The sequence below is a fragment of the Vicia villosa genome, linkage group LG2 (assembly GCF_029867415.1).
Source record: "Vicia villosa cultivar HV-30 ecotype Madison, WI linkage group LG2, Vvil1.0, whole genome shotgun sequence".
NCBI lineage: Eukaryota > Viridiplantae > Streptophyta > Magnoliopsida > Fabales > Fabaceae > Vicia > Vicia villosa.
The window spans coordinates 6,562,002-6,582,542 of record NC_081181.1 but is presented as its reverse complement, the minus strand read 5'-3'; the positions used below and the strand labels follow the sequence as shown (position 1 = coordinate 6,582,542).

General features: G+C 35.5%; 3 protein-coding genes across 3 annotated transcripts; 2 read left to right on the top strand and 1 right to left on the bottom strand.

Annotated features, from left to right (window-relative positions):
• Window positions 1-207: 207 nt before the first annotated feature.
• On the top strand, window positions 208-3,522 carry LOC131648945 (protein trichome birefringence-like 4). Its single transcript, XM_058918682.1, has 5 exons — window positions 208-1,414; window positions 1,494-1,686; window positions 1,790-1,983; window positions 2,096-2,254; window positions 2,337-3,522. Exons 1-5 carry the CDS (start codon window positions 297-299, stop codon window positions 2,683-2,685), a joined length of 2,013 nt encoding a protein of 670 aa, XP_058774665.1. The 5' UTR covers window positions 208-296; the 3' UTR covers window positions 2,686-3,522.
• LOC131648944 (transketolase, chloroplastic) lies at window positions 2,941-6,556 on the bottom strand. Its single transcript, XM_058918681.1, has 7 exons — window positions 5,938-6,556; window positions 5,426-5,516; window positions 5,228-5,333; window positions 4,824-5,106; window positions 4,487-4,635; window positions 4,252-4,405; window positions 2,941-4,141 (listed from the first exon to the last, which is right to left on the bottom strand). Exons 1-7 carry the CDS (start codon window positions 6,406-6,408, stop codon window positions 3,182-3,184), a joined length of 2,214 nt encoding a protein of 737 aa, XP_058774664.1. The 5' UTR covers window positions 6,409-6,556; the 3' UTR covers window positions 2,941-3,181.
• A 12,273-nt stretch (window positions 6,557-18,829) lies between these two features.
• Window positions 18,830-20,227, top strand: LOC131648505 (uncharacterized). The gene is made up of 3 exons (XM_058918258.1): window positions 18,830-19,114; window positions 19,235-19,564; window positions 19,709-20,227. Exons 1-3 carry the CDS (start codon window positions 18,830-18,832, stop codon window positions 20,225-20,227), a joined length of 1,134 nt encoding a protein of 377 aa, XP_058774241.1.
• Window positions 20,228-20,541: the final 314 nt, after the last annotated feature.

Below are 20,541 nucleotides of genomic sequence, written 5' to 3'. Positions count from 1 at the left end.
GAGAAAAGTGTTTGGCAATGATATGCACCTAGATTTGAGGGATGCTATATATGCATACAAAACGAAACTACCAAAACGGCTTATACATAAAAATCTTCCGTTCCCTCCTTTTTCTTCTCTCATTCCCAACTTCATACCAAAAATAGCATTTCAACTTCAACCATCATCATCTCTCCCATGCATCATGCATGCATTTTTTTTCCTCTCCCTCTAACTATCATATCTTCTTCTTCTTGTAAATATACTTAATATTATTACCATGTACATAAAAAAGTAGAAGAAATTAATTGTTAATAATGGTGGATTCTCCCGCAAGGAAGCGTTTGTTGGCTAGAACCGACTCCGTTCGCATCTTTCCTACAAGAAGAGGAGCTATAACTTTTACTTATGCTTTCACTCTTGCATCTATTTTATTCATGCTTGTCATTGTAAATACTTTTCACCCGTCTTCACGTAGACATCATTTTACTAAAGTTATGACTCACATTTTCACCTCTAATTCTTCAAAACCTCCTTCTAATTCACCTCAACATAGCCCTACTCATGATAAAACCTTTCATAAAGATGATGAATCAGTGGATCATAGGATTGTAGCTTCTCCTTCTCCATCTCAAATTTCTAGAAAAGAAGATGATGGATTGGTGGATCATAGGATTGTAGGTTCTCCGTCTACATCTCAAACTTCTAAAAAAGAAGATGATGGATTACTGGATCATAAGATTGTAGGTTCTCCTTCTCAGTCTCAAACTTCTAGAAAAGAGAATGATGGATTACTAGATCATAGGAACGTAGGTTCTCCGTCTCCATCTCAAATTTCTAGAAAAAAAGATGATGGATTACTGGATCATAGGATTGTAAATTCTCCGTCTCCGTCTCAAATTTCTAGGAAAGAAGATGATGTATTACTAGAACATAGGATTGTAAATTCTCCGTCTCCATCTCAAATGTCTAGAAAAGAAGATGATCGATTACTAGATCATAGGATTGTAAATTCTCCATCTCCATCTCAAATGTCTAGAAAAGAAGATGATGGATTACTAGATCATAGGATTGTAAATTCTCCGTCTCCATCTCAAATTTCTAGAAAAGAAGGTTCTGGTTTAGCACGAAAGCGAAGTAAAAAACATCGTAAGGCGCATCCACCGATTGGTGCTACGATTAAACCACAACAAAAGAAGTCTTTTGCACCTATGCCTTCACCAAATGTGGTGCATAGTGATCAACAACATTTGGTGGAATTAACAAAGAATTGTAATATGTATGAAGGGTCATGGGTTTATGATGATTCATATCCACTTTACAAAGCCGGGTCTTGTCCTAATATTGATGAGCCTTTTGACTGTTTTCTCAATGGTAGAACTGATAATTTGTTCGAAAAGTTCAGATGGCAGCCTAAGAATTGCAACATGCCAAGGTATTTCTCTCTCTGTCTCTCCCTCTCTTTGTACATTTTGGTTCTATTTTACCGATACGAGCGTGTACATGTTCGGCAGGTTCAATGGTAGTGACATGTTGGAGTTACTGAGGGGAAAGCGTTTAGTTTTTGTTGGCGATTCCCTCAATAGGAACATGTGGGAATCTATGGTGTGTGTTCTTAGTAATTCAGTGGAAAATAAGAGCAAGATTTTCGAAGCATCTGGTAGACAAGAGTTTCGAACAGAAGATTCTTACTCGTTTATCTTCGAAGTATGTCTGTCATATGTTATTCCATTCCATTCCATTGAACTAGAAAAATGACAGCGATCAAATTTGAGACTGAAATTGTTCTTTTTTGTTAACCATTGAACAGGATTACAATTGTTCCATTGAGTTCTTCCGTTCCCCGTTTCTTGTTCAAGAGGGGGAGATTCCAACCCAGAAAGGATCAAAAAAAGAGACACTCCGTCTTGATTTGGTTGAGAACTATTATGATAAGTACAAAAATGCTGATGTTTTGATCTTCAACACAGGTCATTGGTGGACTCATGAGAAAGTAAAGGAAGGGTAATGCTTTCTTCTTTTTTTTTCCCTTACTTTCAAACGAAAAATTACTTTAGAAGATTTATCGGCCGGAATAAGGAAAACTAAGATTGGAACTTTTTCGAGAAAATTGCAGGAAGGAATATTATCAAGAAGGAAATCATGTATATGGACAACTGAATGTTGAAGATGCAATTAATAAAGCTTTATTGACATGGTCACATTGGGTGGACACTCATGTTGATCCTAAGAAAACTACAGTTTTCTTTAGAGGCTATTCACCTTCTCATTTCAGGTAAAAAAAAAAAAAACATTTAACTGGTTTAAGGTTTGGATTTAGGATTCTGTATAATCAATCCTCTTTGATTCTGCTACAGGGATGGGGAATGGAATTCTGGTGGTCAGTGTGAGAACATTACAGAGCCAATGAAAGATGAATCTGATTTGCCAGAAAATCCTGCAACAATGATGAAGACTATTGAATCGGTAATTACGGGAATGAAGACTCCGGTGTTTTACCTGAATATCACGAGAATGACGGATTACAGAATTGATGCTCACCCTTCCTTGTTCAGATTCACCAATATGACTGAGGAGACCAAAAAATTTACGCTCACGCATCAGGATTGTAGCCATTGGTGTCTTCCTGGTGTTCCTGACTTGTGGAATGAATTAGTGTATGCTCACCTTTTACAAAGGTTGAAAACAAACAAGGGAAATCCTTGAACTTGATTTTTGATACATTGTTACAATCCTTAACAGGCTTCATAATATAGTTGTGATTTAATCAGCTCATAAATCGAATCATCGTGTTGTGTTATTTATCTTATTTTCAATCAAAGTAGCGAAAACGATTCATCTTGCACTCGTTTTCAATTCATTCTCCCAAAAAACTCGAGGGAGGGTCAATGAATTCAAGGAAGTTGCCAAGGAAGCAAACAAAAATAGACGCGTTTTTTTACTAGAGAAATAGAAAAGTGGTAGAGTGAGAATCACTGAATTCAACTACATCACAGTGTTGTAATTCACAAGCCAAAATAGTTTTTACAAATTCATACAACTTCCTTAATTCATCTCATCATTTAATCTATGTTGCTCCTTTGTGAATCATATGCAAGAGCAATCTATTCATCCTTATTGTGGCGAAAATGATATCTCAAGAAACAACTCTCGTAGTAGTAATACAAATCTTAATATCTCGAGAAACAGAACATCAATAGATCTATGAAATTTCTTTAGCGGCAGAAATAACGGCTTCCTTGGTTATACCGTACTCCTTGTATATTTTTCCTGCTGGAGCACTTGCTCCGAACCGATCAATACCTATGGTTTTTCCCTTGCTTCCGACAATCTTGTGCCAACCGAAAGTTGATCCTGCTTCAATGCTGACTCTTGCTGTAACAGACGCAGGGAGAACACTCTCCTTGTATTCATCTGACTGATCATCAAAAAGTTCCCAGCTTACAAAAGAAACAACTCTTACAGTTTTTCCTTCCTTCCTTAGATCATCGGCGGCAGCCGCGGCAATTTCCAACTCAGAACCAGTTCCAATCAAGATAACATCAGGTTTGTTACCTGACGAGTTGTCTGAAATGGTGTAGCCTCCCTTTTCTACGCCTTCAATAGAAGTTCCCGGAAGGTTGGGCAACTTTTGCCGAGAAAGGGCAAGAATTGAGGGTCTCTTCGCGTTAAGCACGGCGACTCTGTATGATCCAGCAGTTTCATTACCATCAGCTGGGCGAAGCATCAAAACATTTGGCATTGCCCGGAAACTTGCCAAGTGCTCTATTGGCTGATGAGTAGGCCCGTCCTCTCCAAGTCCAATTGAATCATGGGTCATAACATAAATAACTCCAGCTTCACACAAGGCGGAAATCCTTATGGCAGCTCTCATGTAGTCAGTGAAGACAAAGAAGGTTGCACAGTACGGAATGAATCCAGGGCTATGAAGAGCAATACCATTGCAGATTGCTCCCATTGCGTGTTCCCTAACACCAAATCGAACATTGCGCTCTTCTGGAGTAGCCTTTTGGAAATCTCCAAACGATTTCAACAAGGTCATGTTGGAAGAGGCAAGATCTGCACTACCACCAATAAGACCAGGAAGAACCTTAACCAGGGCATTTAGATTTGCTTGTGACAAATTTCTTGTAGCGTCGGCAGGGGTTTCTGGAGTGTACGTCTGAAAGTTGAAGTCAAATTGGAAGTATAATCAATATTCCGCAAATGGTTGATGGAAGATTTTATTTAGACATAATCAAAAGAAACCAAGAAGTGTGACAATTTACTTACCGGAAGTGCTTTCTCCCAATCAGCGGGTAATTCGCGATTAATAATAGCCTTTAACTCTGCAGCTTCCTCTTTGTATTTCTTCTCATACTCGGCAAACTTAGCATTCCATTCAGCTTCAAGTGCAGCACCCTCGGGGGTATGGCGACTCCAATGCCTAAGGAATGTTAAGCAAGTTACATTCAAGATCATGAAAATATCAGTAAAACAAAGATATAACTAATGCATCCATTCATACTTTTTAACATCTTCTGGGACATGGAAAGGCTCATATGGCCACCCAAGGTTCTGCCTTGTAGCGTCCACTTCTTTAGAACCCAATGCGGCTCCGTGAACACTGTAGGAATTAGCCTTGTTTGGAGAACCAAATCCAATGGTAGTGGTTACCTGTGAAATCGTAATCAAAATCAATGAATATTACCATATGACCAGCCTCAAAGCCAAATAAAACCGATAAAACAACACCTAAGAAAAAGGAGGTTTAATTTCATCTAGAGCAATCACACTATGTCACTTCAACTAGTATAATCAATTCATATATCCACTTACTTAAATCTCCATTTCATGTCACTAACCTTAATCAAAGTAGGTTTGTCTGTGACAGCCTTTGCTTCCTTAATAGCTGCACGAATTTCATCATACCCGGTGTTTCCGTTCTTTACCCAAATCACATGCCATCCAAGTGCCTCGAAACGTTGATCAACATTTTCAGTGAATGCAATTTCAGTGTCACCGTCAATGGAAATGTGGTTATCATCATAAAACGCAATAAGCTTCCCAAGACCCCAATGTCCAGCAAGTGAGCACGCTTCATTTGAAATTCCTTCCATTTGACAACCATCACCCAATATAACATACCTAGAATCGGCAAAAAACAAATAACGAAAAAAACAAATGTCATTACCAATTAGAAAAACACCAACTCACAAGTGCAAACATGTATAATCAACACGGAAAAAGATGTAATTGGTTATCTCACGTGTAATGGTCAACAATCTCACTGTCAGGCTTGTTAAACCGTGCAGCCAAATGTTTCTCAGCAAGTGCCAATCCAACACCATTGGCAATACCCTGACCCAGAGGACCTAAACAACAAAAAAGAATACAATATTTGAATACTCACGGTAACATAAACAAAAGAAAGACAACATTATCAGTATTATTATTCTTATGAGACCTGTGGTGACTTCAATTCCATAAGTCTCAAAATTCTCAGGATGTCCAGGAGTCTTGCTTCCCCATTGTCGAAACTGCTTCAAGTCTTCTTCCTATTATTTCATCCAAACCAAACACAACAAATTAAGCTCAACCAACACACGAAAAAACCCATCCAACAACTATATGAATTCAAGCAAATCATCAACTTAGTCATAACACCATTCGATACAATCAATCCAATCATCAACAGACTAACAAAATTTTAAAACTAACCGAACTCAAAACCGAAAAAAATACTCGATCAATCACATAAGCAATATGAACAATTTTCACCTTACTAAACTGATCAACCCAATATCATAAAAATAGTCAAATATTTTCAACTATCATATACATATACATATACATATACACTATTTCCAAATTAGTCTATTTTCATAACTAAATCACCAAATCCAAAAAAATATAAACTTTAATACACAATATATAGAAATCAAGCTAATTTCATGACTAAGATGAAAGAAAAGCAACCTTGACACTGTCATAGCCAGCAAGATGAAGAAGAGCATACTGAAGCATACAACCATGACCAGCAGACAAAACAAACCGATCACGGTTAAACCAAGAAGGATTCTTAGGATTATATCTCATAATTTCATCATACAGAATATGCCCCATTGGAGCACAACCCATGGGTAAACCAGGGTGACCCGAATTCGCTTTCTCAACAGCATCAATAGCGAGGAACCGAATAGTGTTAACCGATTTCTCAACAAGAGAAACCTCAGCTGTTTTGTCGAGTGTTTCGACAGCTGTTGCACGGACGGTTGTTGATGATGTGGTTCGGCGACGTGAACCGGTTGAAGAGGAGGTGAGTGGTTTGGGTTTGAGAGAGGGGAAGGAGAGGGAGGAAGTGGAGGAGAGGGAGGTGCGATCGGAGTTGAGGTAGACGGCACGTGCGAGGAGTGCTTGAGAGAGATGAAGAGAAGAAGAAGAAGCCATGATTGAGAGAGTGAAGTGTGTTGAGTGATGATGGAAAGATGAGATGGATGGAGAGAATATAGAGAGAAAATGGAATGGTTGGTCTTTGTGAGGTGTAGAGAGTGTGGAAAATCTCAGCCTATGCTTCTTGTTTTGTTATCTATCTTCTTTCAACTTATCTACCTCTCAATTCATTTCATCATCTATATTATATTCTCTCTACTATTTTGTACTTTTTTGTTAAATAATATTATTTGGATATTCGAATCTTCTTTTTCTCTTTTGAGTTTTGAGTTTATAACTTAAACATTAGTAGTAATAGTAGGGGTGCTCAAAACCAAACCAACCCAATAGAAAACCGCAAACCAAACCAAACCAAACCGAAACCGCAAAAAACCGCATTTAGTTCGGATTAGTTTGGGTCATCTTTTAATAAAACCGCACGGTTCGGTTCGGTTTGCGGTTTGTATTTTGTAAACCGAACCAAACCGAATCAAACCGCATTATGTTACAACCTAACTTTTACTTGACTCACATCCAACCCAAACTTAAATGTATTACACCTTAGCCTTATGATTAAGAACAATTTTCTCGTCCTTACACATATGATTTTAGTCCCAATCTTTTCAAATCTCTAATAGTATTATCGCGCCTTCTTTGCCACATACATCTTCCCTCTTTTTCTATAATATTTACTCTCTTATATTCTTTCTTTTTTACCTTCTTATTTTTATGCAAATGTTCCCTATTTCGGTTTCATTTTTATCGCACATCTTCTTCTCTAATCTCTAAACTCTTTTGTTTTTTCTTTTTCACCTTCACTAATCTCTCCTCTCTTCTATTTTTTTGTTTCATTTCTAATAATTTTTATATTGTTTTATACTATTATTTTATATTTATTATTTAACTTTTGTCTAATTTAATTTTTACATATTAAATAGAAAGTTGTTGTCAAAACATGACGAGTTTTGTTGTTATTTGATAGTGTATGAATGTCTAAATACAAAGTTATGTTGTCATCTATATGTATGTATTGTTCAATAAAATATTTGTAAAAAACCGAACCAACCGAACCAAACCAAACCGCATTAGTTTGGTTTGGTTTGGTTCGGATTTTTTTTAAAAGCCAACCGAACCAAACCAAACCGCACGATTTTTTCTCTTGCAGTTCGGATGATTTTTTTCGTCAAAACCGCCCAAACCGCACCGCGATCACACCTAAGTAATAGTATATAGTTTGATAAGTTAGTTTAGTAGTTTTTCTTGGAGAGAAAATGAGATAAGTTGAAATACTATGTCGAAGCTACCTCATTCGACACTTCAAGTGCTATACAATTCAGCACACACATGCAGCAATTTCGATATATATACATGGTTTTGACCCAAGGAATTACATACTTACCACACTATCTAATTCAGTGTGTCTAAGCTATCTACATTCATCATAATTCTTAGTCTTCTGAATACTTCGACATACATATCCTTCGTCATGATATCTACAATCTGATTCTCATTTCTGCAGTGTTCCAAGTTCAACTTCCCTTTAGCTACCTACTCTCGAACATAATGAAACCTCATTTCAGTGTGCTTGCTTCGTCCATGTACTATTGGATTATTCGCCAAATTCATAGTAGACATGCTATCGAACTTCATGGTAATTGCTCCATGATTCTTTCCTGTAATCTCTTCTACCAAGTTCACCATCCATGTTGCTTAACATGCACAAAGAGAAGTAGCTATGTACTCTACTTCACATGATGATATTGCCACTACCTGTAATCTCTTCAAGCAAATGATGCACCACCTAGCATAAACACATAGCCAGATGTGAATTTTCGATCCTTAACATTACTACACCAACTTGAGTCGATGTAACCTACTAACTTACATTATTTTCCCTCATCAGCTGCAAGAAACTGAATCTCATAGTCGAGAGTTCCTTTCAGATACCTTAGTATCCTCTTCGTCGCTGCTAGGTGTGATATCTTTGGCTTTTACACGAACCTTATTACCATACATACACTGTATGTTAAGTCAGACCTTGTGTGACAAAGGTATCTTAATGACCTAAATAAGTCTTTTATAATGGGTTGGATCAACATCATCTTTATTTGAATCTTTCGACAGTTGCAATCTTGGTTCTGCGGGTCGAAGTCGAGTTGCATTTTTCCATTTCAAATCTCTTGAGAATTTCACTTGCATATCTTCTTTGATGTATCATAAATCCTTTACCGCTCTTGTAGAATTTGATGCCAAGGAAATATGAAATGTCTCCCATATCTAATATTTCAAATTCCTTGCTAAGATCACCTTGGAAGTCTTTGATTTTTTTCTTGCATCTACTTGTTATCAACAAGTCATCGACATAGACATAGTATAAGCAATTCAATATTGCTTCTTCTTACATATACTCCATGCTCAGTTGTGCACTTCACAAATTTCTTCTCTTTTAAGAAATTGTCCATCTTCTTATTTCAAGCTCTTGGAGCTTGTTTGAGTCCATACAGGGCTTTATGCAGTTTGTACACCTCTCTTTCTTTGCCATGCTTCACAAACTCAACTGGTTATTAAACATAAACTTCTTCGTCTAAGGATCCATTTAGGAATGCATATTTCACATCCATATGACATATGTGTCAGTTATTCATGTTTGCTAGACCAACAACCAACCTGATTGTTTCGATCCTAGCACAAGTGCAAAAACTCCATCGAAGTCGATTCCTTCTTTCTGAAGAAATCCTTTTGCCACAAGTTTGGCCTTGTGTTGAGATGCTTCCCCTTTGGGATTCAATTTCATCTTGTATATTCATTTTACATCAATTGCCTTCTTGCCTTTAGGAAATTTGATAAGTGACCAAGTGTTGTTGACTTCAATGTACTATAATTCCTCATTCATAGCTTTCAACCACTTCGAATCCTCCAATGCCTCAATTGCATTGATTGGTTCAACAACTGCATAGAAAGCATAGTGTACCAGCTCACCTTCATTATCCACCACATCATCTAATGTAATCACACATTCTTGCAACCTTGTAAGCATGCATCTTGTTCTTTGAGGTCTACTTGGGCATATTTTGTAACACCCCAAATTCTACCCGAAAATATCATGCGTGAAATCAGAGTATTTTAAAAACTATCAACAAGTATTTGGGATATCACATTTACTTCATATTAACAACTCATAAACAGATACATAGCACTTTAATCTCAGATAAGCACAAAACAACTTATAACAGCTCTTAGACAAACCAACTTCATTTTAATATGCAGCGGAATCATAACATTCAGCTTTATAAACAAATCATCTTATTTAATCGGAAACAAATTCAAACATCATAGTACTTCTCAATATCCAATTTGGAACTCAACAACTAAAACATGAACAACATAGAAACAACAATATAGACAACCCCCCGAGTGCTACGTATCAGAGCGACACACCAACTGGATACGATGAACCTACAACTTCCATAGTTATACTTGAGTACTTGCCCATTTCCCATGGTAGGGGAAACATCAGCAGAAGGGGTGAGATATCAAACATTATAAAGGAAAGTATGATAATACATATAGCAAAGATAAAATCATACACAATTCACCACTTCTCAATATAAGCAATTTGCATCACAACAATAATGTTAACTATCAACTATAACAATGTATTCAAGTTTACAAGTATGTCATTCAAGCACATAATAACATATACTTCATAATCACAACGTAAATTAATACAACTATCAACAATGGCAAAACATGGTTCATATATTCCACATATATACATATATCATTAATACATATATATATATATATATATATATATATATATATATATATATATATATATATATATATATATATATATATATTTGCATTCTCATCATATACGTTTCATTTACATATATCACCAAAATCATGTATCAAACATCACCAAATTTAATTATCACATCTCATGCACACATAACAATCACCTAATCACATAATTACATATATTCAAACATCACATAACTCCAATGTAACTCAATGCAAGACATGTGACTCTATGCATGTGGTACCCAATATGGACCCAAAGTTCCACCGCTTCCGATTCATATAGAATCTAGCCACGCTTCAGATCCGGACAAGACCAAAGCCACCAAATGTAAACATATAGTTTACCGCTTTCCGATTCATTCTAGAATCCAAGCCACGCTTGTGTTTCAAAGCAATTCCACCTATGTTTCAAGGCACACTATGATATGAATGTATGTACAATCTCACAAATATATGCAATTAAGATCATCTCTACCATCTTAACTTTCCACATATCACAATAATTCAACTCTATGAATTATCCACCAATTGTACACAACATTCACAACACAAACACATCATTCACATATGAGAGGCCAATTAATCAATTACGATTCACACAATCCAATTAACACTAGTAATCATACTACCTCATGTTAATTCTCATTTTTGTCAATTATACATGAACACACATTTTCAACATCAAGCAATTAATCATTAGAATTAATGCTAACCAACTAACCATAAAGAATCAATATCAAAACAACATCATTGGCTTGACAATATATATTTCTCAACATACATATTCAAGCCAAAACACAATTACAAACAATTTCTCAAAATACCGTAATTTACCGATAAACCGAATAATTGGTCCAAGTCCAAGTATATTCCAATCACATAGACTTATTGGAATCAATTCAACTAATAATTTAACTATCCAATTAATAATTAAACTATATTAATTTCAATTCAACTATTATATTTCTATTCCATTATTTTCCAATTCTATAACAAAACCCATTATTTCACTATCAATGGTTTACTCACAACAAACATAACAATCTAATACACATAGATTATCAATTGCACACAACTTATCACATTTATATCATCACATTCCAACAAATCATCAAATACCCAAAATTGCAACATAGAAGAACATGAATATCAAAGTATAGAATTAAACCCACTATAACATACTATCATACAACCCTTTGGCATGAAAGAACCCCACCCTTACCTTGGCAAATATGAACTCTTTCACCATAGCTCTAAGTTTTTCTCCAAAATAAATCCTTCAAACATAATTTGGAGACACACCTAAAAACCAGTTCGGAAATTAGCTTATCAGACGAACTTAAAACCCTCAAAATCAAAATCGCTCCGGTCAGAACTTACCTCTATGAGTCAGGAACGTTGTGTCAAAACCACGCGACGATCCAACGGTTGGATTGAGAGATACATCCATTTTGCTAAGGTGACTCAATGCTGAAACTTGCTGCGAAAATGAGGTTTCTTCTAGCTTTTCTCTTCCACCATTGTTCTCTTCCCTTTTGCCTCTTTTCTCTTCTTCCTATCTTTTCCCCCAAATGAAAATAGTAACCTCTAAAACCCTAACCTTCTCTTACTATCTCACTTATGTTAATTGGGCTTAACCCACCAATCCATCCATTATGTTTCTATCACTTAGGCCCATTTAGTTATATCTCTCTAATAACTCAATTAAGTCAAACAACACAAACACTCACATAATTAAATACTTAAATAATTATTATATAACATAATAACTAAATAAATAAGTTATTATTAAAAACACCAAACAATATAATTACTAATATAATTAATAAAAATATTAATAAAAATCGGGATGTTACAACTCTCCCCCACTTAGAATATTTTCGTCCTCGAAAATACCATCGACACAACCATCTCATCTCCAAAACTACACTTACTCTCCCCAGAATCACACGAACCCAAAGGCGTTCCACACCTTCGACCATACAAAGCTTCAAAATACAAGCTCTCAAAAGATCCTCAAGTTACTGAATCGTCTTCTCCGTTTGACCATCAGCTTGCGGATGATAAACAAAACTCAAACACAACTTAATAATCAAAGTACTCTACAAAACTTTCCAAAATCTAGAAGTAAACTTCGGATCTCTATCAGAAACAACACTCGATGGAATACCATGCCAACTCACAATCTTTTCAAAATACAACTTTGCAAGTCTCTCCATCGGATAATCCCTGCTTATCGGAATAGAGTGAGCAAAATTCGTCAATCCATCTACAATGACCCAAATTGCCTCACAATTAATCGATTTCCTAGAAAAAACCCAAAACAAATCCATAGAAATGCTATCCCACTTCCACTCAGGAATGGACAACGGTTGCATCAAACCAGACGGTTTCTGATGTTCAATCTTTGACTTCTGACAAGTCAAACACGAATACACAAATTCCGCAATATCCTTCTTCATACCTCGCCACAAAAATAACTTTCTCAAGTCTTGATACATCTTAGTAGCACCAGGATAATTACTCAACCACTTTGATGCCCTTCATCCCAAAAATTCTCTTTTTCAAATCCGAAACATCTAGAATACAAATTCAATCACGACATCTCATGACACTGTTCTCGTCAATCCGAAAATTATCACCTTATCCTCAATCAATCAATTTCATCTTGTCAACCAATTTCAAATCCGATTTCTGACCTTCTCTAATCTCATCAAGAATACCACAAGTAAGCTTCAACATACCAAACTCAAATCTCGAAATTATTCCAACAATTCCAATTCTTGAATCATCAACATAGACATATGCAATTATTTCCTACTCAATGCATTGGCTACAACGTTCGCTTTTCCCGGATGATAATTCAAAGCAAAATCCTAGTCCTTCAAGAATTCCAACCACCTTCTCTGTCTCATATTCAACTCTTTCTGATCAAGCAAATACTTCAAACTCTTGTAGTCACTATACACATCGAATCTTGATCCAAATAAGTATTGCCTTCAAAGTTTTAAAACAAAAACAACGGCGGCCAACTCAAAATCTTGCGTCAGATAATTTCTCTCATGAATCTTAAGTTGCTTTGGAGCATAAGCTACAACTTGTCCTTTTTGTTTCAACATAAAGCCTTGCAAAACCTTCCTTCTTCTTAACCAACAAAAACATATGCACCTCTAGACGACACACTCGAACGAATCAACCTCTCCTCAAACAAATCTTCAAGTTGACTCTTCAACTCTTTCAACATCATAAGCAGACATCCTATATGGAGCCCTCGATACAAGACTAGTTCCAGGAACTAAATCGATCGAAAACTCAACTTTTATTTCTGACGGTAAATCACTTACATCTTCAGGAAACACTTATGCAAATGCGCCAACTATCGATAATCCTCCAATCGTTATTTCCTCATGAACATCCAAAGTTGCAAACAACCTAAACAACATCGCACCATCTTGCACAGACTTATTCACTTCCAATATTATCAAGCTGGTAAGACAAGTCTATCTCATTCCAATACGATTCCGTCTACTATCAACAAGAGATTAAGGGTGATCAGTTCCTCAATTTGTCAATAGATAGCCGACAACCATAATGGTAGCGTAAACCATCGTTACTTAACTGCAATAGAATCCTTTACGTCACCAAAAGTACCATACTTCATTAACTCCCAAAATCATCTGAACATGCTAACACACACCTTGTGATAACATTTGAACATAATTCCTTTAGACCACTATCAACACTTTTTATTCTTGGAATCATACTCGTCCGTTCGCATTTCTAACTCCGACTTGAAGTTCCAACAACTTCGACAACTTTTCCAATCTCTTGCCAAGGATCCCTTGACAAGGTCTATCGTAATTCGTCGCTTAATAATTATTCTTACGTCAACATCCTACGCAACGGTTACTTAAACTGATAACTTCACAGTCCACCAATAATGCTGAATATGACAACTTCCTAAATTCCATCTTATAACAATTGTCCTTATTCCAAGACGTTCCGACTTGTTAAACAACCAAAATCTTAAATCCATGTTACCTTCGAATTCGGAAACCAACAAACTTCTACATTGCTTGCTCTGTCTCCTTAAGAAATATATTGCACCAATAACTTACAACTGAAACATATCCAAGAAGCACAGCTTCTTCCCTACTTCGCTCAAACTAACCCTGCAACAAAACGAACAAGTACCAACAGTGTTTCACACACATGTCGCATACTAAGGAATAAAACACTAACATCATTCAACTGTCACACAACTCAACTGACTCGACAACTTGGCCGGACGGACCGACCTGCTCTGATACCACTAATGTAACACCCCAAATTCTACCTGAAAATATCATGCGTGAAATCAGAGTATTTTAAAAACTATCAACAAGTATTTGGGATATCACATTTACTTCATATTAACAACTCATAAACAGATACATAGCACTTTAATCTCAGATAAGCACAAAACAACTTATAACAGCTCTTAGACAAACCAACTTCATTTTAATATGCAGCGGAATCATAACATTCAGCTTTATAAACAAATCATCTTATTTAATCGGAAACAAATTCAAACATCATAGTACTTCTCAATATCCAATTTGGAACTCAACAACTAAAACATGAACAACATAGAAACAACAATATAGACAACCCCCCGAGTGCTACGTATCAGAGCGACACACCAACTGGATACGATGAACCTACAACTTCCATAGTTATACTTGAGTACCTGCCCATTTCCCATGGTAGGGGAAACATCAGCAGAAGGGGTGAGATATCAAACATTATAAAGGAAAGTATGATAATACATATAGCAAAGATAAAATCATACACAATTCACCACTTCTCAATATAAGCAATTTGCATCATAACAATAATGTTAACTATCAACTATAACAATGTATTCAAGTTTACAAGTATGTCATTCAAGCACATAATAACATATACTTCATAATCACAACGTAAATTAATACAACTATCAACAATGGCAAAACATGGTTCATATATTCCACATATATACATATATCATTAGTACACATATATATATATATATATATATATATATATATATATATATATATATATATATATATATATATATATATATATATATATATATATATATATATATATATATATATATATATATATATATATATATATATATATATATATATATATATATATTTGCATTCTCATCATATACGTTTCATTTACATATATCACCAAAATCATGTATCAAACATCACCAAATTTAATTATCACATCTCATGCACACATAACAATCACCTAATCACATAATTACATATATTCAAACATCACATAACTCCAATGTAACTCAATGCAAGACATGTGACTCTATGCATGTGGTACCCAATATGGACCCAAAGTTCCACCGCTTCGGATTCATATAGAATCTAGCCACGCTTCAGATTCGGACAAGACCAAAGCCACCAAATGTAAACATATAGTTTACCGCTTTCCGATTCACTCTAGAATCCAAGCCACGCTTGTGTTTCAAAGCAATTCCACCTATGTTTCAAGGCACACTATGATATGAATGTATGTACAATCTCACAAATATATGCAATTAAGATCATCTCTACCATCTTAACTTTCCACATATCACAATAATTCAACTCTATGAATTATCCACCAATTGTACACAACATTCACAACACAAACACATCATTCACATATGAGAGGCCAATTAATCAATTACGATTCATACAATCCAATTAACACTAGTAATCATACTATCTCATGTTAATTCTCATTTTTGTCAATTATACATGAACACACATTTTCAACATCAAGCAATTAATCATTAGAATTAATGCTAACCAACTAACCATAAAGAATCAATATCAAAACAACATCATTGGCATGACAATATATATTTCTCAACATACATATTCAAGCCAAAACACAATTACAAACAATTTCTCAAAATACCGTAATTTACCGATAAACCGAATAATTGGTCCAAGTCCAAGTATATTCCAATCACATAGACTTATTGGAATCAATTCAACTAATAATTTAACTATCCAATTAATAATTAAACTATATTAATTTCAATTCAACTATTATATTTCTATTCAATTATTTTCCAATTCTATAACAAAACCCATTATTTCACTATCAATGGTTTACTCACAACAAACATAACAATCTAATACACATAGATTATCAATTGCACACAACTTATCACATTTATATCATCACATTCCAACAAATCATCAAATACCCAAAATTGCAACATAGAAGAACATGAATATCAAAGTATAGAATTAAACCCACTATAACATACTATCATACAACCCTTTGGCATGAAAGAACCCCACCCTTACCTTGGCAAATATGAACTCTTTCACCATAGCTCTAAGTTTTTCTCCAAAATAAATCCTTCAAACATAATTTGGAGACACACCTAAAAACCAGTTCGGAAATTAGCTTATCAGACGAACTTAAAACCCTCAAAATCAAAATCGCTCCGGTCAGAACTTACCTCTATAAGTCAGGAACGTTGTGTCAAAACCACGCGACGATCCAACGGTTGGATTGAGAGATACATCCATTTTGCTAAGGTGACTCAATGTTGAAACTTGCTGCGAAAATGAGGTTTCTTCTAGCTTTTCTCTTCCACCATTGTTCTCTTCCCTTTTGCCTCTTTTCTTTTCTTCCTATCTTTTCCCCCAAATGAAAATAGTAACCTCTAAAACCCTAACCTTCTCTTACTATCTCACTTATGTCAATTGGGCTTAACCCACCAATCCATCCATTATGTTTCTATCACTTAGGCCCATTTAGTTATATCTCTCTAATAACTCAATTAAGTCAAACAACACAAACACTCACATAATTAAATACTTAAATAATTATTATATCACATAATAACTAAATAAATAAGTTATTATTAAAAATACCAAACAATATAATTACTAATATAATTAATAAAAATATTAATAAAAATCGGGATGTTACATATTTCACCTCTGACTTCTTCTAGTCGAACTTCTTTTCTTCCGACTTTAGTGGTTGGTTCTTCACAACAAATTCTCATTGAATCCTTGTTTATATTTTCAGTCATCTTGTCTTTAAGATTAATCTCCTCTTGTGTCGATGACTCTCACCATCTTGTCTTTGATCTACACTTTATAATCCTTTTCGACCAACTGCCCTATATTGAGCAAATTTCTCTTCATGCTTGGTATGTACAACACATTGGAAATTACTGACATTTTGCTATCTTTCCTCATAATCAAAACATCACCAATACCTTCAGCTGATAGAGTATTGTCATTTGCAAATTTTACCATGTTCTTCATTGAGGGATTTATGTTAACAAACAAATATTTTCTTCCATACATGTGCGATGAGCATCCTGAGTCTAAGTACCATTGGTCCTTGAATCTCTCTTCATATCTTGTTGTGACCATCAACATCATCTCCTCTTCATGTTTTGCATCACTTTCTTGATTCTTTTGTTTTTATGGAAAATCACTAGCATAGTAACCATACTTCTGACAGTTGAAACACTGAATGTGACTCTTGTTAGGTTTTCGACCACCACCTTTTCCTCTATTTTCAACACCGCCCTTCTGGTTGCTTTGGTATTTGGGTCTTCTTTGATTCGACACAATTCCTTCCTATTAGTTTCCTCTACCATTCTAATTGTTGTAGCTTCCTCTACTTATATTGTCGAACCATTTTCCTTTGCCTTTCTTTTCTCTTACTGATTGTGCCTACAGACCCACGTCACTCTTCAACTTTCCTACAGCTCTTTCAACCATTATTTGTTCATGAGATTAAAGCGTCCCTTAAAGCTCTTAATTTGTCAATGTCGAAAAATTCTCTTACTTTTCTATGGAAACTACCACGTGGTCGAAATTTGGAGCCAATGACCTCAAGATCTTTGCAACAACTGATCTTGTTGTCAACACTTCTCCATATATCTTGATTTTATTCACCAGTTTTGTAACCCTAGTGAAGAAATCATTTATGCTTTCACTTTGTATCATATGAAACAATTCATACATTCTTTTGTGAGTTTGTAACCTCACCTCTTTCACTTTTTTTGCACCTCCAAAAGACTTTTCTAGAATTTTTCAAGCTTCTTTCACAGATTTTACATCACTCACCTTTTCGAAATTGTCTGGACTCAGACATTGATGAATTATAAAGAAAGCTTTATAATTCTTCTTCTTCAATTCTTTATGTGCAATCTCTTTTATTCTGTTGCATTTTCTTCAAGTGGTTATAACCCTTCTTTCACAAGATCTTAAAGATCTTGACAACAGAACACGATCTTCATCTGCTTGCACCAATTCTCATAGTTATCAACTTTTATAATTGGAAGACTTAATGGAAATGGCCTATTCGGATGATTCATTGCCATCGTGATTTTCTTGCCTTGAATCACGCAACCGGAGCTCTAGATACCAGATGTTGGAAATCCACCACGACCTATGGGAAATTTCTATCAATCTTGATGAACAAGATTATTATTAATACACAGTGACAATAAAAAAAATCATTAGGGTTTGACGAAATTGGGGAAGAAGATGGTGATTTCCACAGAGTAACTCTCTGCTCACAAACTATGAAAAATCTTATCCACCACTCGATCATGGATTCCGCCGCCGCCTCCGATGCTGATCAGATTGAAGAAGAAAGTGACAGCATAAGCTATACTCCACTATCGTTCTACACAAGTTCCACCGTCAACCACCTTGTACTCATGTATAAGGGTAAACCTCTCCGAAAAAACTTTATTCCACTATCGCTCTACACCACCGTCCACCACCCTGCTCCGACGTGTAAGCGAAACAACTCCTCTATTTCTATTCCCGATGATCTTGCTTTCTCTATTCTATCAAAACTGCCAGTAAAATCATTGAAGCGCTTTGCATGCGTACGTAAATCATGGTCCGTTTTATTTGAAAACCCTAATTTCATTAACATGTTCAGCAACCATTTTGTATCTCGTCACGGTTTAGATTATGATTATCACACATTTCTTCTCGTAAATCAGTGCCATCTGCCTGAGACACCTGATTGTTTTTGCCTCACTGAATTCCATTTGCTCCACAACAAACGCAAATTCAATTTGCCATCTCCGTTTCCACATTCTGACGGTCCTAATTGTATTCTCTCCTCCACAAGTGTTAACGGCATTTTTTGTCTCGGCCTGAATGATCGAGAAAAGGTCATGTATGTATTGTGGAATCCCCTTACTGAGGAATTCATGGTCGTTCCTTCGAGTCCGGCTGAACTTATACCGAAGCGCCCTCAAAGCAACTTCTATCAGGAGCATTCTTTTCACGGGTTTGGTTATGATCAACTTAGAGATGACTTTAAGCTCGTTCAGTATGTGGAGTCGTATGATTGCACTGACTCTTATCCTCTGCCAGCAAAATTTTTTTTTGAGATATATAGTTTAAAAAGTAATTCTTGGAGAATGATCGACATGGAGAATGATTTCTCTCACGGGTCTTATTCTCACTAGTTTGCTGGTCTCGAAGTTTATCTTGATGGAGCGTGTCATTGGTTGGCCTGGAAATCTATCAACAACAGCGCACTACTTACTGGATTAAGTCTCTTGTCATTTGACCTCGGTGATGAGGTGTTCCTTACAACACCCATCGGAGAAGAATCTTATACTCCATACACTTATCAAGCACGCTTGGCTGTGTTAAATGGCTCAATTGCTTTAATCTCTAATTATCATGATGATACTGTTTTTCACATATCTATTCTCGGTGAAATTGGTGTGACTCAATCATGGATCAAACTATATGTTTCTGACCCCTTTCCTTCCCTCCAATGGCCCCTAGTTGGATTTGGGAAGAACGGATGTATTTTCTTTACCAAAAAAGATTCTACACAAAAAGATTATGAACTAGCCTACGTTGACTTGAGCACCCAAATAATTCAGGATGTTGGTTTTACGGTTGGAGAGGGAAGTACTTTTATCACTGGTCTTTACAAGGAAAGCCTGCTTTCGATTGGAGGATCAAGTCATTAGTTTTTCTTGTGTTGTTTTCACCCGTAGTATCTATTTAGTTTTAAAGGTTTACGCTTTTGTGATTTGCAAACTGATTGAGATGTTTCACTTATATAATTAATTTGTGTTTCATTATACTGTTTGAAATATATATATATATATATATATATATATATATATATATATATATATATATATATACTGCTCAGTATTACGTTGCTGCTATAAAATTTGGAGTTTCTTAAGTTTTTGAATGTGATAATTTCACTGAGGTGTGAGAGAAAATAGGTTGATGCCAAACCAAATATAGGTGATCCCAGTTATAGAAGTAAATC